The sequence below is a fragment of the Lycorma delicatula genome, chromosome 3, assembly GCF_047948215.1.
Source record: "Lycorma delicatula isolate Av1 chromosome 3, ASM4794821v1, whole genome shotgun sequence".
In the NCBI taxonomy this organism is placed as follows: Eukaryota; Metazoa; Arthropoda; class Insecta; order Hemiptera; family Fulgoridae; genus Lycorma; species Lycorma delicatula.
The window spans coordinates 133,102,626-133,126,552 of NC_134457.1; the positions used below are offsets into that span (position 1 = coordinate 133,102,626).

Below are 23,927 nucleotides of genomic sequence, written 5' to 3' on the forward strand. Positions count from 1 at the left end.
CCTTAAAATTATGTCTAATGTTGGCGTTATAATTTATATGGCATCTTGTTTTTGTTTAAGAGGTTTACTGCTTCGTAATTCGGACTTTTACTAATTTTAGTTAACATACAACTCAATAATATCTACGAATTTCTTCTATTATAATCAGAATGTGTAAGTATGAGTGAAAAAATTTAGTTAAAAATGTACAATGGTGACTTTATGATCGAATGGAGTATAGTATAATTGCACCGTTAAACATATTGAAATTAGTCTTCAATTATGTGAGCAATTAAATCAGAATTTCGCGCAAATTTATTCAAGTACTTCAATTCTTAATAAAGAGAATAATACTCGATTTCTATCTTGTACCTGAACGTTATATATTTAAATTGATGACTCAGTGAAAGCAGAGTGTTAAGCTATAACTGGAAAGTACTATTTCATCGTTTTCAAATTTTGTAAATCTGTAGGAAAATAGCAAATTTTGATGAGAATTACATGTAATAGATATTACTCTAGAATTGTTTGGAAGATACGAAAAATGTCTTTTTCTGTGACTGGAAATCTAATATCTAAGCTACATCTTCATTTCCATATCTAACAACACCAAAAAAAGGGTTACATATGGAAATTATTTTCCACATCGAGTTCAGTAAGAGTCAGTGGATATCACCTCACATGGACATTCAAAGTAATGATCCGTCAAATTTTTAACAAATAAAGAACATAAAAAAGTTAGTGAAAACACCATTTTAACTTCCATATTATTAACTAAGATTAATAGTCAACAGTGAATTTAAAGAACATAAAGAAAACTTAAGGATTTATAATGAAGGCAAAAGATTGCTCGACTTTACTGAAAAAAAAAATGCTTGCTATCCTCCATCAAAGGAAACAGTCTTTAGGATTATTACGGGTCAGGACTGCATTCTAAAACATCTGCTTAAAATTAATCATTATGTCTAAAACTAAAATATGTACATCTCCAAAGTTCAATAAAGAAGGTTTAATGGTGAATTTGGAAGACGTAAAAATTTAATATAAGTTTTAAAACTTATGAATAAACTACACTCTAGGAAGCCGTACAATTTAATTACCATCTATCACTAGACTTGAGGTTTGAATACGTAAGTATTTGTCTCAAACAATACTTGTATAAATGCATGAAACTTTTCTAGATTTAATTTTCAAAAATGATATCTACATTCTTATATTCTTTCATATTAAGAAAAGTAACTTAAAGGTTCATGTTTCATTAAAGAAGGGATGGTAATATTATTATTTAAGAATGTTACAATAAAATGAAGTACACTAAAATCCAAAAAGTCATAGACCTATTTGCTTTTATTTCTAAAAGAATATCATTACGTTTTACTTTGCAACGCAAGGATGTCGGGGGTATTTTTACTCCCTATTCGTTGCAGAGCCTGGACATAATTTTTTTTTGTGGCAACTATGTATTTATTTTTAGTTTAAGATGGACGAAATTTAGGTTGACGTTCTGATCTTTTGTAGATTATTTTACAAAGATTATTCCTTGGAAGATGAGCAAGATATTTACGTCCTTCAGTCTATCCACTGAAGGCATTTCGATGCTAGCGCCTTTGGGTCTAACAGGGATCCGCTAAACGGAGCCCTAATTTTGTGGAGAGTCTAATGCACTCCCTTCACGGAAGGATCGGAAGTAGCAGTAGTAGGCGGTTGTCTGACTAGTAATTCTGTTGTACTCTGATCAGTGAGAACAATTAATGGCACTGTTCAAGAATAACAGGTCTGAAACTGGGTAAAACCAACATATTCGTATCTTTGCTTTAATTAGGCTGACATAGCGCGTTGTGAAATATTTAAAAAAATAAATTATAATTTATAATGATAATTTTAAGGACTTTTATTTATATGAAAAATTTTTTATCCTTATTGTATGTTTATATATGTGGAACGTCAAATATTCTATATTTTGTCAGTGAAGTACATTATTTTTTATTATGGTTATTAGGCGTGTAAAGTTAGTTTCTGAAATATGAGTACAAAATTAACATAAGATACAATTAGTCAAAGACGACTGATATTTATTTACATCGTGTTCTTGTTGCATTCTATAGTAAATTTGCGTCAAAAAATATGGTACATTACTATAGAAATTCTACCGTTCCTCTTTCCTCTTAAGAATAGAAAAACGAGGAAAAAACGAGAAAAAAGATTCTAATTTATCAAAACTATGCAAATATTAGGACGTATCCGATATCACATACTTCATTAACGCCAAATATAATGAATCTATTGTTGATCCACCATTAAGACTTCCGGTCTTTAATTTCTCTGCAGCATTTTCTTTATTATAAATTGCATTTATAATTACACGCTCAACATAGTAGGTCTAATTCTTTAAAGAGAACAACAACCGACAGATCATACTGTGAATTTAGTGCAAACAAAACAATGATGTTTTAATGGTAAAATAATACCAGATTCATTGCAAAAGAGTAAATCATTCTTGCAAGAGGATATTATATTATCTGAAAAGATAAAAATAAATGGTAAAAAAAGACTTCTTAGAAAAATTCTAACCTGCAATCGATATTACTAAATTAATGTTCCAAAATCAATAAATCTATAGAAAAAGTAAATAAAAGAAATTATTTTGACAACATGAAAGAAAAAATCTTGTAATTCATAATTGAAGCTTCATTAACAACTTTTATTAACTAAAACAAATAAAATACAATCAGGGTGTTTTTAATTCAGTAACATTCACATCAAATTTATTAATATAATTTGTTAAATTATTTTGTACTGTACAAAAATATTGTATTTGTAAAAAAATGTTGAAATTATTTTCAGCGATAAAAGTTTCATTTTATTTTACATAACTTATTAACTTCAGTAGGGTTTAGTATGAACATTTAATAGAATAGACTTTTATTATTATAAATACATCCCAAATGACACGCTCTAGAATTTCGCTGAAAAAAATATTTAGTATTTTACCTCCTGATTCACCTTGAAAAGGGAAAAAATAACACTTATTAATACTAAAATAAAACCAATGGTTTAAAAAATATATATGAGTACAAATTTAAATTTCACAAAATATTGGTTAATTTGAAATTATTGAGTTCAATTTGGTTAAAAACAGACGGATTTTTTTATAAAGTAAATTTTATTTCGCGTGATCTGCAAAAGAAAGAAAAAATTTAGGACACTGTTTTTACAGTTCACTCAAAAACTAGGATTCTAACCAGAATATTTCTTACATAGGTAAAAATGTATTGATCTCTTTATGTCGTATTTACCTAAATTATGGCCACAAAAAAAAATAAAAATCATCTTACACTTAAAAAACCATGTTGTTTATTAATTAACATCATTAAAATGCAACCTATCAAAAAATAAGACGAGTTTTTTTTAATATTTTCAGGTGACTTGTCAAGTGGATTGTATATATGTATAAATAAAAAGAGAGACAATGTTTTAACATGAAAAAGATTTTTTCCTGAGAATTTTTTTTTTGATATCCGTTTTCTAATTATATTTAAAGTTAAACGACTGAAAGGGAGGGATTATTTATATTCTTTTTCAGAAAATAAATTCAATTAGTACGCTCTCAACGATTCATTCCATAATAAAATCGTAATTTAATAAAATTATAATTTTTGTCTTCAAAAACGGATAATTTTATTTTAAACGGGATTCCTACAGATTGCTTCGCTTCCAGCATCTCGATCACCATACTTTCCTGTCCACCCAGTGACCCTCCACCATTCCTCTCTCTTCCATTGCCTTCTGCACCTCTTCTCACAACAACTTGCTGGGTCTACCCCTCTTCCTTCTTGCGACAGGAAAATAACCCAGGGTCCTTTTTGACCACCTCCTCTCATTCATCCATTGAACATGTCCATACGAAACTAACTGTTTATCTTCGATTTATTTTAATTATGGAAGTCGTCCTTTCTGCCCTGTCTAAAATTACCTCATTCCTTAATCGGTACGGTTTTGAAACTCGGCACGGTCTACGGAAAAAATCCATTTCCAAAGTCTCCAAACGCTTTAAATTTTTATAAACATGTACATGATTATTTGGTTAAGTTATTATTATATAGGCTTCAAACATTTAAAATTTTATAATAATAACCACGCATAAAAGACTGTAAAAACCGTCCAACAATATATATTATTGAAAAATACATTTTTAATAAACTTTATTTAATAAGTTATTGCATAGTTTTTAAACTATTTTGGCTTTCGGTTTGCAAAAAATCTAGGACCCATCCGCTAATTTCTTCTCTTTCTTTTTTAAAATTGTCAGAAACTTGATATCTATTTTGATTTACAATTTTAATTAATTGCTTTATAGTATTTTATTAAAATTGGTGCTGCTGTTTTGTAAAGGCGTACGTAAACAATTAATCCAACATAAGGTACATTATTACCTTCCTATCGGAATAGTCGAGTTAAAAAGATGAAAGTATAACTTTCTTAATTTTTTTTTTGTGTAAACAAATAATTCTATTTCCTAATTAATTATTTTAAGTCGAAAAAAAATACGTATTTGATATAAATAGATTATGAAAAATAGATAAACCAAATATACATATTTATATATTCGTACATAGTTAAACTTTATTGAAGTTTTTAGCGTGTTTTTTAATTTATAATTCTTACTTGATACATTTTAAATTAGATCTTTATAAAAAGTTATAAAATGAAGAATGAGGTTTTATTATACATTCAAGGTTAGTATATATATATATATATATATATATATTCGATATAATTCAGTATTTATTACTATTTTGACATCATAATTTGATGTCTTTTTTCAAATAATAATAAATTCACTCTTGTAATATCTGGACCAATTATAAAAAAAAAAAATAAAAAAAATGTATTGATACCAGAAATTATCATTTGTTAATTTGTTTATTTTTAAAACGGGCATGATTTTTTTTTAATTTTATTTTTAATCAGATATAAGTTACAATAAAAATTATTTTCGGAGTAAAAACCTCATAGGGATGCTATCAAAATGTTTTAGAAAATAAAATTGTTTGCATCCTTTGTATTGAACTGTATTGTGTTGAACGCTGACATCAACAGCAATTTAAACAGCTATTTTCATTGCATTTATTAAAATTAAAATAAAAACAGGTACAGTAAAATAGAGACCTTGCATGGTTCCGGGATACGGCATTGTAGACTGTTGAACACGGGAGATAGTCCACTGTATTTAGTTTATTTATTCTTTTATTATTATACTGCACAATACACTGTAATGTCCTTTTAAATTCTACCAGCGTATTAAATTCTCATTAAAAAAAAAACTAACCGGTATACAAGCAGTCCCATCACTCAACTTTATTCGAGCGCACCACATTCACACACACACACACACACACACACACACATGGATTCACGCTCACTCTTACAGCAATCATCAGAAAGTTTACAATTGCTATTTGTATCAATAATAATTGGTTAATTTTTTCTTACCTATGATGATTTCTTGGAAGAGCTGGTCTTTAGAAGTCCTAATAATTATCGAAATTAAACATTAAAAAAAGTTTTTAATGATTAGTCTGTTTTTTTAACAGCGAATATATATTCTGTTTAAACCATTCTCTCTTATATAACTGCCGCTTTTTAAAATGTAAATTAATTTTTTCTGTTTCAAGAAACAGATTAAGAAGTAATATTCATAATATTGAATTATTTAACAAGAAATTTATATCACTATTATTATGTAGTGTAGTCTACATGGAACATTTTATACTCTCACGCAAATACTGCCTATAAGGCAGTATTTTTTTAGAATGATTTTCTCTGGATAATATTAATTAATAATCTAGAAAAAGAATCAAAAAATTTTAATTAATTAATTTATATTCAATTTAGAAATCTAACTTGAATACACACAGCTATAAAAACAGGCTTTCCCTAGAGCACTCCAGGGAGTTATTTTCACAGATTGCTAAAAACTATTTTTTCAGATTGACCCTTTTCGATAAAATGTCATTTTTTGTAATTCTAAGATAATAAGGTGCTTTTCTTACCTGTGGATAATAACTGAATCTAGATAATAAATGAGATTAATTATATATGCTTATTACATGAACGCCTTGTCTTATTTTTATCACTTAACTAGTTCAAAACACTGAATAATAAGCAAATCAAATATTTTTTTTAATAATAATAACACTAGTGAAGATAGTTAAGTTTAAGTACCGATTATAAAAAAAAAAATGGTTTTCTCGTTAATGGTAGAATGTAACAACCTGTGGTATATACTCGTACATTTAATAAACACATTATCCTTCGTACACAGTATATTAAATCACAGTATATCCTTCTTGCTTCAGTATGTTAAAAATAAAATTAAAAATAAAAATACTTAGACTTTAAAACTACAAAATCTACTCTTAATTTATTATTCCTCGTTACAAAGTTGACTAATAAAGAGCAGATATTGAATTATAGTAAGCAATAACCAACAAAAAAAATACCAAGAAAATTTAAGAGATATGAAAAGGAAGAAAAAGAGATGGAATTTATAGGTATTTGATCAGCATGTTAAATAAGGAATAGAATAGTAAAGGAAGCGAACAGTCGAAATAATTGTATAGATATGGCAGCATGGACTTAGATCTAACAAAAAGACTATTTAAATGTTATGTATGGAGTATTTTACTTTACATTTCAGAGATGAGATTTTGATGAGATCAAGAGATGGTTGATGAAAAAAGGATAAAAATAAAATTGAGATGTTACGAATTTGGATTTGGAAAAGAAAGAAGTTGATAAAATAATAAAATAATGGAGTTTATCTTTGCAGAAGATGAGGGAAGAAAACTGCAAAGAACTCATCCTGAGAAAGAATGTGTTGCTGACCTCGACGGAATATATTAGGTGAAAAAGAGAAAAGATAATAAAGAAAGAATAAAGTCGACAGACGGTGAAAAAGAGAAAAAAGAGGAAGACTAAAGTTGGTAGACGTTATCAAAAATAAACTTTCATTCAAGGAGATGAATTTCCAAATGTGAAACAGGATAAAATGGTAGTATGTTGGATCTTCCTCAAAACGGAAAATCACATATGTTGAGGAATAAAATCTTGCACAAGACAGTAAACTGTGCATCTTATATCTTGACGGGTTTGTATATTGTATATTAGGTACTGTAAGAAACCCGTATTTAGGAAGGTAACATCAAAAAGGTTCTCGGTGACTTGACATAAAATGATAAATTCACACCTGAAACTGGCATAGCCGTTTGAAGGTAATAAAAATCGCATCATCTTTATCCCATAGTGGAAGACACCTGCCACGTGATGAACTCAGTCGCCACACCAACCCTTCCGTACCTAGCCCTTAGGGGCTTTACCAGAGGTCGTCTTCAACAAGCCTCAAAACATCTTGCAGTCAAGATGCCACGGTGTGACATTCCCATCGGTGTATTAAACCTAAACGGATCCTACAGACATTACTGTTCAAGTCTTAAACAAGACTATACCTTTTGAGCTGACTTCTACCTACCCGTTAGAATAATAAGTGAGTACAGCCCGCAACAACGAACTCTAAACACAGAAATCTAAAAAGCAAAACATTGAAAATTATAAACAGACACAAAGAATTAACAAAAACATAAAACAATAAGAACGGTACACTAAACAAGACACTAACCTAAAAGACAAAAACATATAACATTAAACCACGTTAATAAATCGAATAAACCACCAATAATGCTGGGTTTACTAAGGAACCTATGGAGAAAAGTAGTACTTTTACCCCACTACCTTTTTCATTTGGACCAATCCATTATTGCACATTGATACGCCAAACCCATAAAAATTCAGGATGTGTTCAGCTTTACAAGCGACATCATTGCTATGTTTAGCTAAAGAGACTGCCTACATAGTAACATCATTTTATTTAGAAAAAACAAATTTAATCAGTAATGCACCACAAGATGATTATAAGCGTCACAGCCATAAAATAAGGTTAAACAAGTGAACAAATATTGTAAAACAACGAGTTAAGATACCCCATCTGTCAAGAAACTCTGTATATATAATAAAGAGTTCTTGGTTTTAAACAATAAAAAGCCTCATTAAGAAACAATTTGAAAAAAATTATCTGAAGAAAGGTTGAAATTCCAAACGGTTGATCACTCTTGGTAACCTAAACCTGTTCCAACGAATAACTTAAATGTACAACGAATAATAAATAAACAATCCTTTGCCTTTTTTTTATGAATAACTAAAATCGGTTGGAATTTAGTAGCTAATGGCTATAGTAGTTAACAAGACAACGAGAAGAATTCGAACTGAACGGGCTAGTATTAATTATGAAACGTTGTTATTATTTAGCATACATATATGAGTAGTAATAAAGTTTTGTATCTAGAACGAAATTTATATCATAACATAGAAATAAAGCATTTACTTAAAATTTTCACTTTTTCTGATAATCCGAATCAAAGAAATGACAAACTAAATATGTTACTCGAAATTCTAGTATCACAAATTCTTTGTTTTATATCAAATTTTGTGTTAAATATTTTCTCAACCATAAAAAATTAATTTCGTATTTCCAGTTACATAATCATTTCGAACTCTTACTTTATGTCGTTGTTTGCTTTACTGGACTCCCATTACAAAATAACAACAGCTAGTATGTAGGACTGATCGGATAAGGTGATATTTTTAATTGGCCTTGTCGAAGTCATGAAATAACAATTTTCTACAACTGGCTGCGATTTCAACTGAATGTAAAACTTGTTAGAATGCGGATGAACTCTCTTAAGGACTATGAACAATAAATTCACATTATGATCATCACTCCAGAATTGCTCTGGCTGAAGAGCATAAGTATTTAACAAATTTATCAGCGCGAGTAAAATAGTACGGCAACGTACCGATAGGCGGTTGTTGACTACAGTGACACAATATTCACACATAAATATTCTCTATTATTAATTAATATATATTTTAGTGCTTAGTAAAATTTTTACAACTACAAAGAATATTTTTTTCAATATTATAATGAACTTGATTGACTTTTTTGCTAATCTATATATTTTAGTGCTTGTATCTGCTTAAAGTGTTCAATATTGAAAATTATTTACCTTTCTTTGCATTATTAAATTATTAAAACTTGAGTGCCTTAATGTACCATATAACAACGCATCTTCTACAAGAAGATATGTTGAAAAAACCTACAAGTTTTCATATATTCGCCTTAAACTTCTTCAGTTTAAATTTTATTGACTCAATTATCAACATACTTTTATTACACCCCTTTTCAGAAAAAAATAATAAAATTTTATAAAACCAAAAGTCAGAAAGAAGTTTTGAGTTTGTGTTTTTTGTTTTTTTTTCTGTCATTTGTGATTGCTTTTTTATGTCGCGTAAACATGAAAAAATGGAAATAAAAAAAAAATACTGTTTATAAATCCACGTAGAATAACAATTTAGAATAGAATTTAAATAGCACCATACTCAACCCGCAGTTAATAAAATAATGATGAATATAATTGACGTATTTATATATATATATGTATATTATTAGTATTATTAAAATGAACCTAAAAATATTATTATTAAAAAAAGTGTTAATAATAATAATTATTTTAATATATTTAAAGATATTTTTATAGTAGTCCAATTAATTCATACCAGTTGAACAGGAATACAAGTCTTATTATCCCAGCTAAAAACAAATTAATTATATATTGCTATATTAAGTTATACATACAACGGATTGAACCCGATATTATATGGCCAGTATAAAATAAGCAATTAATTTTTATGATTTTTCGTAATTATTCATTTATTTATTTTTTATTTATCTTATAGTAGTAGTTATTTATTTTCTTTTAAATCAATTCTAATATAAATAAACATAAAAAATAAAGTGATAATTATACTGTTATAAAATATATGGTAGTAAATTTTTTTAATGACCTTGAACCCCACTTCTTCCTTTCACGATCATACATAATATATTATAAATGTATACATACGCATCGTATTTATATACACATTCATGACGCCTAGAGTTTGCATGGTTGATAGTAATAAACCAAATATAAATATATATATATATATATATATATATATATATATATATATAAATAAATATGTGACAATCTACTAATCAGTGTAGCTTCGATAGCAATAAAATATTAAAACTTGCTTGTTAATTTTTTTAACCACAAAACTACGATTTAATTCAATGTGATCAATGATTTCTAAACATGTTATATAAAAAAATAATAATAATTTGAATACCAAAATGCTAATGGTTTTTATTTTTATCTTTATCAATAATAATAAACATATTTACCATCTTTATGTTTGGAGTATATGCTAATTAATCTGCTAATGTAAGAGAACTTTAAAATTAAATTTATCATTTTATTAATGATATTCTCGTATAGCTAAGTAATAAACAACTTTTCAAAAACTAAATTCAATAATATGAATAATAAATTAGCTGATGAACAGTTAGTAAAACTCTGATAAAAGTAATATTTATTACATTAATACCAGTCAAGACTGATTAAATTTTTATTCTTTGTTTCATTCTTTGTTTAATTTTTATTAAAATTATGTTTAATATCGTTTTAAAATTTTTTTATTAATTCATAAAATGCCGCAGTTTTTACTGGAGGAATTATTTTTCCTATTTAAAATATCATCAGAGTTTAAAAATAATTTTTTGTAATGATTTGAAACGTAATGAAATGGAATATCACCCATTTGAAGGAATAAAAATCGCACAGATAATAAAGTAATACTACTAAACTATTTTTAAATGAATTTTTTATTACGAACAAGTAAAGAAATTATACTTTCAAATATCTTGGATATTTGAAACATAATAAAGTAATCAAACAAAACAGAAAATATTTTACTAATATAAATAAACTATTATTGTCAACGCTAATATATTTAATTTAATCTCACTTCTAACTGACAAAATAAACATAATTTTTTTTTATATTTATTTAATAATACTCGCGGTTAAAGGCTTAAAAAAAATGAATAAGCTTGACCTAGATTTGAACTTTAGGACTTTCTGAGTGAAAGGCATTGAATCTAATAATCTAACATGCGTGGAAGGTCGGCAGGGCGATGGATATTCCTTGTAGACAGACTATTTATTATTAGTTAATAATATTAATTGATGTTCAAAAAATTTCATCTATTTACCCATTAGATCAACAATTTTCTGGGTTAAATTATTTCCAAAAATACCTATAACATGACTATTTTCTTCGTTGGAAAAGAAAAAGGATTTTTTTTACTACTACCGTCCTGGTAACAACTTTAATTTCAATAAAATTTATCTTCGCTAATTCTAAAAATGTAATTTTTTTACTGAGAAGTACATAGATGCGATTGCAATTTTAAAAATCAAATGACAGCATTGTAACTTCTCATTTTCGATAATATCGAATTCATAAAAATTAAACACTTTTTAAATTTTACTTATTAAAAAATAAAATATTTCTGACTTAGAATATACATATTTTTTAACGATTAATTCACCATATAAGTTGAAAACAACAGGAAATTGAAATATTGTAACATGTGGAAAATGTGCCTGACCGGGATTCGAATGGGGACATCTGGATGAATGGACGAAACGCTACCACTTCGCCGAGGATATTTTATATTATATATAATATTTTATATTATTTATTTTTTTATATTACTATTTAGTTTATTAAACTGAACTATTTCATCTATAGTAAAGGACCAAATTTCATAACCAAAAATTAAATTTCATTATTGTTGTTGAGATTTTCGTGGTCCTTTAAGTTTTTTTTTTTTTTTTTATATATTATATGTTTTACCTAAAATTATCAATTGAAATAAGATAATACAATAAAATAGGTTAATTAACCTTTTTTTAAAAAAATATTTGAATAGATACTGTGGTATATAAATGATCGATCGCAAAAAGAAACTAGAATTGATTTTTACTCAGGAGGTAATTTAGGCAATAGTTTGATGTTTTGTGGAACCAACGGGATTGAAAACAGAAGATTTTTTGAATAGTTCCATAGGCAAATAGGATCCCTATCCCAATAAACTCCGGTAAAGAGTTAGTACTTTACTGACTATCAGAAGATGTGAGCAAGGTACAACTGATGGAATCCAAGGCGCTTGGCCAAGAAAGAAGGAATAAAGGATGAAAAAAGGGAAGAAAGAGTAAGGTATTGTCAACCCATAAAAATTTAAACGGGTCAGTTAACGGTCTTGCTTAATATTTTATATTATAGTAACATAATACAAATTTTCTTAAATTTAATCAGTTTATAATTTATTAATTTTAATTTATATTGTTTTATTATTTAAAACAATATAAATTTACAATATACAGTAAACAATATAAAGTATTTATATTGTTCATGATTTTAATTATCTATCAGGTGTTATCCTAATTACAGTCACCATTAATGATGGGAAATGGATTTTGTACCGTGTGAAAAGTGCCTAGCCTGACCCGGATTTAAACCTAAAATCTTCCGGAAAAAGGACAAAGACTGCCTGCCTATCCTGCCTACCATTCTGCCATAGTGGTCGATCACATTATAGTAACAAAATAAAAAATAATTTTAAAAAAATGAATTTTTTTATATAAAACAACTGTTTTTCGGTTGAAAAGATAAAAATAAATATAATGCTGTTTATTCAGTTTAATAAAAATTATATTAAAAAGCGTATCTGCAAAATAAGACCTTCGGAAGTATTTTTTTTATCAATATCAATATCTGGGTGTTAATAATAACTTACGCTACCTGAGCTTGTATGAACAAGATTTAAATCGTAAACCCATAGATAAAAAAACATGTACTCAAACACTGACCTATACTACCATCACATAAAGTATAAGATTATAAAATGTGGATAAACAATAAAACAGTAATTTATCCGCATTATAAATATGACATGATATAAAATATGAAAATTAAAAACAAGATTTATTACATCGTACAGTGATGATAATCGGGGTGATGCCAGTGGTTAATATATCTACATTCACGTTTAGAATGATACACGTATATCTATATATTAATAACAAAACACACACACACACACATATATATTTATAAATATATATACATATGTATAATATGTTTTATAGTTTGTTTCAATTTCTACAAGTAATTTAAAGAGTAAATAATTCAAATCTACTTTACAAAGTAATCGTTTTTATCACATATTCGGCGTTAAAGTCTCCAAAACTTAATTTACATACATAATCATGCAAATATATGTTACCATCCTTCAAATATTATATTTTATGTTTGAAACAAAAATCTGTATGTAAATTGAAGAATATATCATTAAAATGTATATATTTACTAAATAATAGATTACCATCTTTCCTTAATAAATAAACACCGGAGTTTAGAAGTAATAAAAGATCAAAATTTTGAAAATGTCTTTCATTATTATAAAATTTATTATAATTCATAAATTTATTTAATTGTTATTATTATATTTATTTTAAAATATTTTGACTATTTTTTTTTTATAAAAAAAATAAAATATCTATACAATTCTTTTATTTTATTTATTTAATGAAATAGCAATCTTTTCAACTGAAGTAAATTAAAAAGAATAAAAAAGAATTTGAATAACAACTAAAACTTTATATTAAATCTAAAATCCACTAAGATTTATATGCCTATGGTAAAAAGTAAATTATTTTTTAAGAACTCATATATCTTAGGTAAAGTAATTTTTTTATATTTTTTAATCAATAATAAAAGGTTTAAAAAAATAAATTTAGATCTCTTTATTACAAAATAAACTGACTTTAACTGTATAAAATTATTTTTTGATTTAAGCTACAATATTTAATTAAAATATATAAAATTATTTATCTGCTCTTAAAATTAGTTACATTATAGATATTTGAAAAGAAAAACAAAATAGGTCTTCCAAAATAAAAAAATATTTATTCGGTATGATTCAAAATTAATGTCCATAATAAATACAATATATAAAGAAAAAACGTACGGGAAAATTCATAATATAATATTAATAAAGTAGAGGTTAATTACGTCGTTCAGGATAGATTAAATTACATCCTAGCTAACATAGAGCGGAAGTAATAATTAAGAGAAAAAAATAAATCAAAATGAAACAAAGTTAATACAAAAAAACGCTGTGAAACCATAGGTTTTCACAGCTTTATCCTCTAAAATATAACCTGTAAATTAATATCCAAGCATAGGCTGCTGAACATGCACGTGCGTAAATTTGCGTACATATTTTATGCATTTGTATGAAGAATTTAAATAATTCCGAAATTTTTTTTTTAAATTTTAATCGGCTTAGCAGATTCTCAGACACAAGGCCAAATTTATAAAAATAAAAATCACCTGACACGAAAAAATAAATTAAATATAAGAGGACAGTGGAACAAGTATTTCCTATTAATAATAAAATACTAAGTTTTCAACAAAAATATTACATCATGATACTTATACAACCCATATAGAAATTTTATAATACATTTTTACATTTACAAGACGAAAACTTATAAAATAATGAAAGTGAAATAATATCTGTCTACAAAAATAGATAATTTTGTGGTGCGGTATGGTACGGTGTACAAGTGAACATATGTTGTTTTTTATTCATTTTTTGAAAAATTAGTATCACCATTTCTATATGAAAACTGTTTTGAAGAATTTACGAAACTTTAAAGTGCTCATAATTTTAAAAATATTTAAAAATTAAGTAAAAAGTAAGAGAAGAAAAAACTAGTAGGTTAAATAAATACATTTTACAAGTTTTTTTTTTAAATTTCAAATGAATTAATTTTATAACAGCAAAAAATCTTAAAAAGTATTATATTTTATTTAAATCATTAAAAGGTATTTTTATATTTGAATACATTATAGTAAATTAATTTCTCCATTAAAATAAAAAATAAAATATTTACATTATCAGTTAGTAAACAGCTAAATTTACACAAATTATAATATAATAACTGTTTATTACAAAATAAAAATCTTATTAAAATATTTAAATAAAAATTGAATTCAAAAGTTCAATGTTTTTATTTAGTTACCGGTTGGTAATAAACGCGTAACATGTAGTCGAGCGACTGAAAGTTTTATAACAAGAATTTTTTTATTTTATGTGGCACGGTTAAATTAAAATTAAGGATCGCATTGTCCATAGTCTCTTAATACATAAATATCCTAAACCTCGTTGTTAAACTATAAGAAAAAGTGATATAAATACTACATGTAAAAGCAAGTCCGAGGTCGTGGTGTAATTTACGAGTATACTTTAATGTGAGCGGTTGTCAGTCGGTCTACGCTTTTAATGTAAATATTTACATATAATTAACAAAATAATACATAGTATTAGTTACTATTTTGTTTAATTATCATAGCTTATATAACAAAAACAAACGATTAAATCTCAACGGCTGGAACATAATTAAACTACTTCCAATTAAATGCTACTGTTCAGTGAAAAGAAAGCTCAAATTTTTATGATATTTTTACGACCGTTTTTTGTCTTTAATGAAATTTAAAAAACTTGTTTTTTATACATATTTCAACATTAATAAAGACTATTCAAGAAAAACCATGTGATGTTACAGGTAAAACAATCGTTCGATTTGATTTAGTGGCATCTGTCAGTACCTCTTACCTGATATTATTTGTGGTCGCCTGTATCAACGCTAGGATGGCCAGTATCTTGATAGGGGCTGTTGTTGGCATTTTGTTCTATTTGTCGGCACCTCATCGCGGGCAAGAGGACACATCGCGCGGCTCCTCACCTCTTTGCACTGACCGACGATCGTGGAAAACTGAAAAGGCTGATGTGTTTAGTTTCGCCACACGCTGATTGGTCGAGCTGTCCCCGCCGCTATAGTTCTGCCTCTTCTTGCTCCTGCCCAGTCTTACAGCGGCAGCAGCCTCCGGCGGCGCCTCCCTTCCATCAAAACACAAACACAACACAAATGAAACTCTCAACGACCGACCGACATGGCCTAATAACCTGATATAATCTACGCGACAACTAAAATACTGATATTGGCAGTTCGCGTATAATACGGATAATCTAATGAAAATAACGAAAATTTCCTTTCTGAACTATCGTAATACGACCTACGACATAAAAAAACAGTGATTCTTATCGTTTAGTTATTACTACAAGAAAGTCTATTCTAATTCATTCAAAAAAAAAATTTAACTGAAGGTAATTTTTAATTAAATTAAAACGACTTTTTGAAATTTTTGCATGTAAACTATATAGTTTCAATTTAAAATAAAGTTCATCAGAAAAATTTTTCGACGCGCTAATTCCATGTTCAACATTTACTACTGGTGCTCCTGAAGTCGATTTCAGTTTTTAGATGCTCATTTTCTCTGAAAATATTAAATTTTCTATTCAAGTCTGAAATATCTATTAAACTAGGAAATAATTCATCCTAAGATAACGGATTCCACGAATTCTGTAAATGCTATTTTATTGAATGCTACCCATACATTAGGTTCTTAATTACAGACGATGATCTTTACAAAGCCTTACTCACAGGGTTTGGATGATTATCAGGCAAAACGATAACGATATAATTGTATTTTATATTTACGTCAATAATACTGCATGTCCCTAAAAGCGGTTTTTATCTTCAAAAGTGCAAGATGAACATGTAACATAAATCTATATTATAATATTATGAGCTGATGCTACATTGCTAGGAGTTGTTACGATATAATTATTATTCGATCAAAAAATGATCAAATTGTTGTTTGATGTAATAATCAATGGTTTCTTTCAGATAAACTAAACGAACACGTACAACAAAATAAATTTATCTCTAGTATTGGTATAAGCTTTTAATTAACTTGACATGCTAGAGCAACGGGAAGTTCTATAAAAGGAAGGATTGCTTTTATTATTATGTCAAACCGATACTAATTTCTCAAAATATCTTTTGAGAAATCAAACTGAAGTCATTAAAAATATCAATTAAAATTTAACTAAGATTAATTAATACTGATTAAATTATCGACGTAATTTAGTTAGCTCATATTATCAGTTCAGTTAACCCTTTATATTTTAATATATGTTCCACGTTGGATTCCAAATTATACAGTTAGTTCCAGAAATTTTTCCTTCTTATCCACTTCTTTGAAAAATAAAATGTATATATATATATATATATATATATATATATATACATTTTATTAAAATGTATAATATAATATATAGTATATATATAGTATATAGTATATATTATAGTATAATATATATATATATACATTTTATTTTTAGATATATATATATATATATATATCTAAAATTGTAGAAGTATTTACAATTAAATTACAACGTAAATTTAATTATTTTCAAATTATCACGGAAATTCATCTAATAAAATTAGCTTTACAATCTAAAGTTTTTTAAGCTTTAATTGTATCTTAAAATTAAACGCAGTCGACATTAAATAAAAATTTCGGCAGTTGACATTACATTTTTTTTTTTTAAATGCAAATATGTTCCTAACATACAATAATTTTTTTAAATTTCTATATTCCATATTACCTTTCAAAGAACCTTTTCATTTTAAAATATCAACCAATTATTTTTTATGAAAAAATAATAAAATAAAGTAAAAAGAAATAAACAAATTTATTTCATACTTTAATGATAAAATCTTTTTATGAGATAAACAATTATTTCCGTTATATAATTAAATTGAGTTAAACTTAATAATTATATGAAATAGCTGCAATGAATAGTAACGTATAAAATACACCGCCAAAAATTTTCATATACGCAAATAAACAAGAGTCTCTTGGATACATGAGTATTTATCTATTATTAGTATTGAGTATTATAATCTAACGGTGTTTACACGATTCCTTTCATCCGGGATCCGGATTAGGCGGAACGATTTAGAATTAGAATATTTAAATATATCGATTTTTACGAAACTTTAGAGCACTATTGTTTTTTTTTTTTAATTTTAAGTCGGTATATTATTAATAAATAAACAAAATTAATATACTTTTTTAATTTTTATCTCTTTTATTTTACTCACTAATAAATTAAAGGTTATAGACCCATCAGTTAGATAAGTGAGTAATTAAGTAAAACCGTAAAACCTTCATTCCTGTTGTTATGATCAAAACAAGACACTTCATACATCCTTTTTATAATTTTATAACATATCACAAAAAAAATTTTGTGATATGTTTTGGAAAATTTTGTGGTTTTGGAAGTACACCGGTTTAGAATAAAATTGTTAAAATATTGAAGTATATTTCCAGCAGAATACTCTGGAAAAAGTTCTTATATTACTTATTGAGTATCAGGACTGTAAATATTTGGGTTTTCATCTTGACCGACGACTTACTTGGGCGAAACATATCAAATCTAAGCGGAAAGAGTTGGATTTAAAGTTTAAAAACATGTACTGGCTGATAGGACATAGATCTCGGCTTGCAGTAGAAAGTAAATTATCGATCTATAAATCAGCTTTGAAGCCTGTTTGGACTTACGATCTTAAATTGTGGGGTACGGCGTGCAACTCCAGTATCGACATACTTGAACGCTACCAAACAAAAACACTACGGAAAATGCTCAACATACTCTGGATAGCCATACATATAATGATCTTAAATTGTGAATCGTTCGACAGGAAATATCTCTGGTCAGCCTACGGTATTAAAATGGTTTGGATCGGCACCCGAATTATTTGGCGTCAATTTATTAGATAACACGATAAGTGATTTTTTCAAGATTACTGAGGAACAATATTCTTGGTTTGCCTTATCGTTTTAATTAGGTGACTTTATGGTGGTGGACTTTAGGTGGCTGTACAAAGTGCTCTTCTATTTCGTTTCTTTCGCTTCGTTGTTATCGTTAAGTTACCAGCCACTGGGTCTGCGACTACTTTATGTTAGTTCAAATAGATCTTATTTACTTATTGATCAAATATCTTGCTGAAAAGATTGAAAAGGTTGCTGTATCGTTATAAAAAAAAGTTATTGAAAACTCTTAAATTCCATTTTAAATACAATGTATAGAATTTTTTTTACTTTTTTCTTAAATAGATAAGAAATAGATCTACTGATAATATAAAAGAAATTCCATGCTGACTTTTTCAGTAATTGTATATTTTGATCATTCCCTGAAACTATTTCAAGTAATTTCGTAAAGTTTTTAAACGATAATCTGTATTCACGTATGTACAAGTGTGCATGTAGGTGATACAATACTACTGAAATAATCAGGGTTAATTAAGCACCCGAGAATCAACAGTCTAAGAGAAATTATAGGATTTTTCTATTAAAAAAAAGATAAACAATTTGGGTTTTTTTCTATTTGAGGTAATTTCGGTAAAATTTAATCAAATTTCATTTTTTTTCATACTAAATAGGCTTAATTTGACTTTTTTTGATAGTAGGTAATAATGTGATAAATTAGATTTTACACATTCAAATATAAATTTATTATTTTCTACTAACTTATTTAATTAATAAATAAAACCATTTTACTTAGGATGAATAGATTTTGAAAAAAAAATTAAGGAAAAATTTATAATGACTCATAATTTAGTCTTTAAAAACTATAAAATGAATTTCTAAGTAAAAGTATATCTTTTTCTTGCTACCGTTGCTATACACCTTCTTCATCATTGGTGTTGCAAGTGACATTGTTAATGGTATTCGCTAAAAATATTAAGAAATTTATTACGAACGTACTCCTCTTCTTTAGTATGAATTCCTAACCCCGTTTAATAAAATAACTACAAAGAAAACAAACTAGTACTAAAATAGAATCATCTAATAGAAATTGAAAAAATTTAAACAGTATGCAAATTATATGCATACTGGATACATGGAAGAAACTTCCAACTAACAAGCTCGAATAACATGAAATCTACAAAAAATTTACTAAATAAATCTGAAAAAAATGTCCATATTAAAATTAAAAAAACACATCCGCGTATATTATATTCGTATTCAACTGTATCCTAAAAGATCGTTTCCTACAACTATAAACCTAATGCAATTAAATTGCCGAATTGCATCATCACAGATTTTTTAGTGGTTTAGCGGCAAAACACCTTAGAAAAGATCTTCTGGAAGCAAATTTTCATTAACAAAAATTAAGTCGTTTTTCGAATTTTTTTTTAAGGTGTAATCTTTTTTCGTCATGAAAAAACAATGAATTCGAATTATTTTAAATTAATTTTCTTTCGTATTCCAGAATGTTCATATTTTGACTTTATTTAAAGTAAAAAACACTGGGAATTTCCCAAGGCACTTCAGCTGGAGACCTTTTTCACTCCTGGAAACTCGTATCAAATAGGTTAGAAACACTTACATTTCCCAAGAGATCGGCCCAGAGAAATTTCGAAAAGTTTCCTCACATCTGAATGTGGATAGCCTTTCACAGTAAACAAGGCCATCCACATCGAGGATTATGTGTTTTGCAATTTCAGGAAGTTAATGACAAATTTTATATAAGGCATTAAGTTTGAATAAATTCACAAAAATAAAATAATACCTAAAATAATAATTAAATAGATACCTTTGTAATGTTCTATGTATAGCAGCAAAAAAATATACTTTCATCAAAGAATCTTTGTTCAGCCAGACAAGGAAATTAGAGAAGGGCCTATTAAATTTACAGATTAGCGTTTTCCTCAGATTTTTTCCGGGATATTTACGCCAATTAATAATGTGCTCTTTATGTTCGCATATGAAAACTGAAATTTTAGTTGAATTCGACTGACTACAGTTATACATTTACTTTTAATATGGTGAAAACATTTGAAAAATAATTACTAAATGAGAAGTGTTCTCAAAACATTTAAATTCTGTCAAACCAAAAGAGGTTAGTATAAAATGTTTCGATCGTATAAATCCTAGTATTTTTTTAATACATATTAATCAATAAATCCAATCAGTTAGCTTTTTAATCCGGTTAGAGCTTTTTATAATAATTATGCTAATCATAAGAAAAAAAATTCTTCAAACAAAGCAGTTCTGCAGAACTAAAAGATTTTACTACAATTAAAAAATACCCAATTTGAGTTTTTACTCGTTTTTATCTTAGTTCCCAACTATTCCGTTTTATAGTTTCAAGTTATGATTTGAAGAAATATTATATATTCTTTTTCTAAAAATTTTTTCACGAAAAAATTTACTTTAAAACCACTAACACGTAATAACAAAATAAATAATAGAATAAAATAAAATATAATTTTGTTTATAAGGTTTATTTCTTGAAACTAATATGGCATAGATTAACTTAGAAGTTATTTAATAATTATTATTTAATGATGGAAAGGGATTAAGTGTATAATAACATTTAATATTATTTCTGCAAGGAATAAGTATGTTTTTATTGCTGTTATAATTCCTTTTCTTGTTGCAATTTTATGTAAGTTGTGATAAAAACGATTAAATATGGTTGCGACTAGAGTGGCTTCACGGTTCATGTTTTATAATGGTTAGGTGGTTTTAAGGTGCCTAGATTCTTTAAAGTGATCAGTGCCAGTATCCAATTAGTAAGGGTCCGACTCTCACCTAATTACTGTTGTAACCTTCTTCCTCTATATATAGAAGTATATTTAGAATGAGCGGTACGTTGTGTTATAGTGCGGTGAAGAACGGTGCGCTTGGGCTTAGGCATCTCACGAACCAGCTATCATCTCACGGGCCGACGGTCGGACGAACTAGACCTCTTTCCTCTCTCTATGTCATTAAAACATCTTGTGACAGCAACTTCTAAAACTTCCCCGACAGCATCGATACTTTTAACTCTTAACACTTATTTAACTACGACTGAAATGTTTTTGTAGCGGTATTGTATTACTAAAATAATTGAAAGAGTTGTTGAAAAATCATTCTATCTCTTTTTAACTTAAAGAACTGGTGTGAAATATTTATGTGATTTATGAACAAGGAAAATAAATAAATCATTCCATTTTTTAAGGAAAGAACTTAACTCTACTTTAATAAGATCTTTTATTTATTGCCCGCAACTCAACAAAATAAAAACCGGCCATATATGATTATTCACACTTAAAAATATTTTAATTTTCGCACATGACATAACAAGTCATAAATGTGTCATTTTCATTTAGTGGTCTTACCCATAATATAAAAACTCTGGTAGTAACGGTAAATACTAGACATTAAATTTTAATTCGGTAATTTTATCAGCAGATGCATATAGGTTACCTATTTATAACTTAATCGATAAATCTAAGTACTAGAACGGATAAAAAAGGCGCTTTATCAGATAAGCATCTCAGTCCAGGTTAGCTTTTTGTACAACAACCGAATAAGAAACAAAATCGCTGGATAGATCCTGGACAATTGTGTTGTGTTCACTTCCAACTGTATAAATACCATACATTAAATCAAATAAGTTACCGATAATCGGAGCACAAATTCAATCAATATTCAGTCAAATTCTACACAAAAATCATCGAGGAGGAAGAGGTGAATATAAGAAATGAATGAATGATAAGAAAGGAACGATTTATTTATTTCCGGAAACTGAAGTTACATTTATCCAAAAGGTAAGAATACAGTGCTGATCAAAAGCTTGAATTGATAAGCTCAAATAGATGCTGGATGAAATATATTTTCCTTCAGGTACTAAATAACGAATTAAGCACAGATTGGGGAATACTCTCACAGGCTCCCGGAGTTAAATACCATATGGAATTGTATATACTGTATGAAAATACTAGCTGAACAATAAATCATTAGTTATATCCTTACTGAACTCTAAGTATGTGTTCCTAGATCCAACGTCTCGGTTAAACGCATACACTGCTGCTTAAGCATTGCGCTCTGTATCCAATCATTCATCACTTCTAGATCCTTATGTAGCACATTCTCATAAATTGTATCCTCCATGTTATAAAAATGTTTAGAATAAATGTATCTGCTCCATTTGAAATTTATATCTTGTAACTGAAATAAATCGACAAATGATTAAAGAATAGTAGAAACATGAATATGAACAAACGCTTCATAATTATTTATATTCAAAAGGAATAATACATAAAAAAATGTTAATTTATTAATCATACGAAATATTTTTTCCCATGAAATGAAATAATCCCTTATAAATATTATATTATACAGATACATTTAGGAATGTTTTGGGGTACAAATATATTTTTTATTAAATCAGATTGAAATTACTAAAATGAATCTTGGAATCTCGCTAAAGATACTACAGTTTATTTTTACTAAAGATATTTAAGAGTAAATCATTCTTTTAATAGATGGCCTACGCTAACCTTCGAAACTATAAATTACAATAGAAAATCACATTAAGATACAAATAAACTAACCACAAGTTAGAATTAATTGGTTTTGAATTAAAAATAAAGACTTTTACAGGTTTTTATTCATATGGCTGCAGAGAACCATATACCATACCAGATATTTGTTACCCCAATAGAGAAAATAAGACAAAATTTGCTCAGACATGGAATGAGACACAAAAACAGACCGTGACAAGAACACATTCTTTTAACTTCATATTTGTTTTCCTATACTTATACTGTTTCATATACTGTTTTACTTTTTCGTAATGTAATATATAAATAAGTTAAACATTATTAATGGCCTCATGCTGTTCCGCCGCGTTGTTATTACAATGTTATATAATTTAAAAAATCGGCTAAATCCTATTCCGGCTAAAAATCTAGTGAATCCGTGTTGCTCCACAGCGTTATTATTACAAAGTAACGTTATATATATATATATATATATATATATATATATATATATATAATTTTTTTTTAAATCAGCTAAAAACCTATTCCATATACAAGCACGGCTTGTTTTTCTGTTTTCCCCTTTCCTTTCCTACTACAGGTAAAATGCGTGATGAAAACCTATTTCCAGTCAGTCTAGATATTC

The 23,927-nt window shown here is 27.2% G+C and overlaps 1 protein-coding gene across 1 annotated transcript in view; it reads right to left on the bottom strand.

Moving 5' to 3' along the window:
- Wnt2 (Wnt oncogene analog 2) overlaps positions 1–15,809 on the bottom strand; it is a 239,736-nt gene extending 223,927 nt beyond the window's left edge. Inside the window, exon 1 of the mRNA XM_075360585.1 lies at positions 15,667–15,809. Coding sequence (XP_075216700.1) covers positions 15,667–15,737 — 71 coding nt within the window. The 5' untranslated portion in view covers positions 15,738–15,809. The remainder of the gene's footprint in view (positions 1–15,666) is intronic.
- Between the last annotated feature and the right edge of the window lie 8,118 nt (positions 15,810–23,927).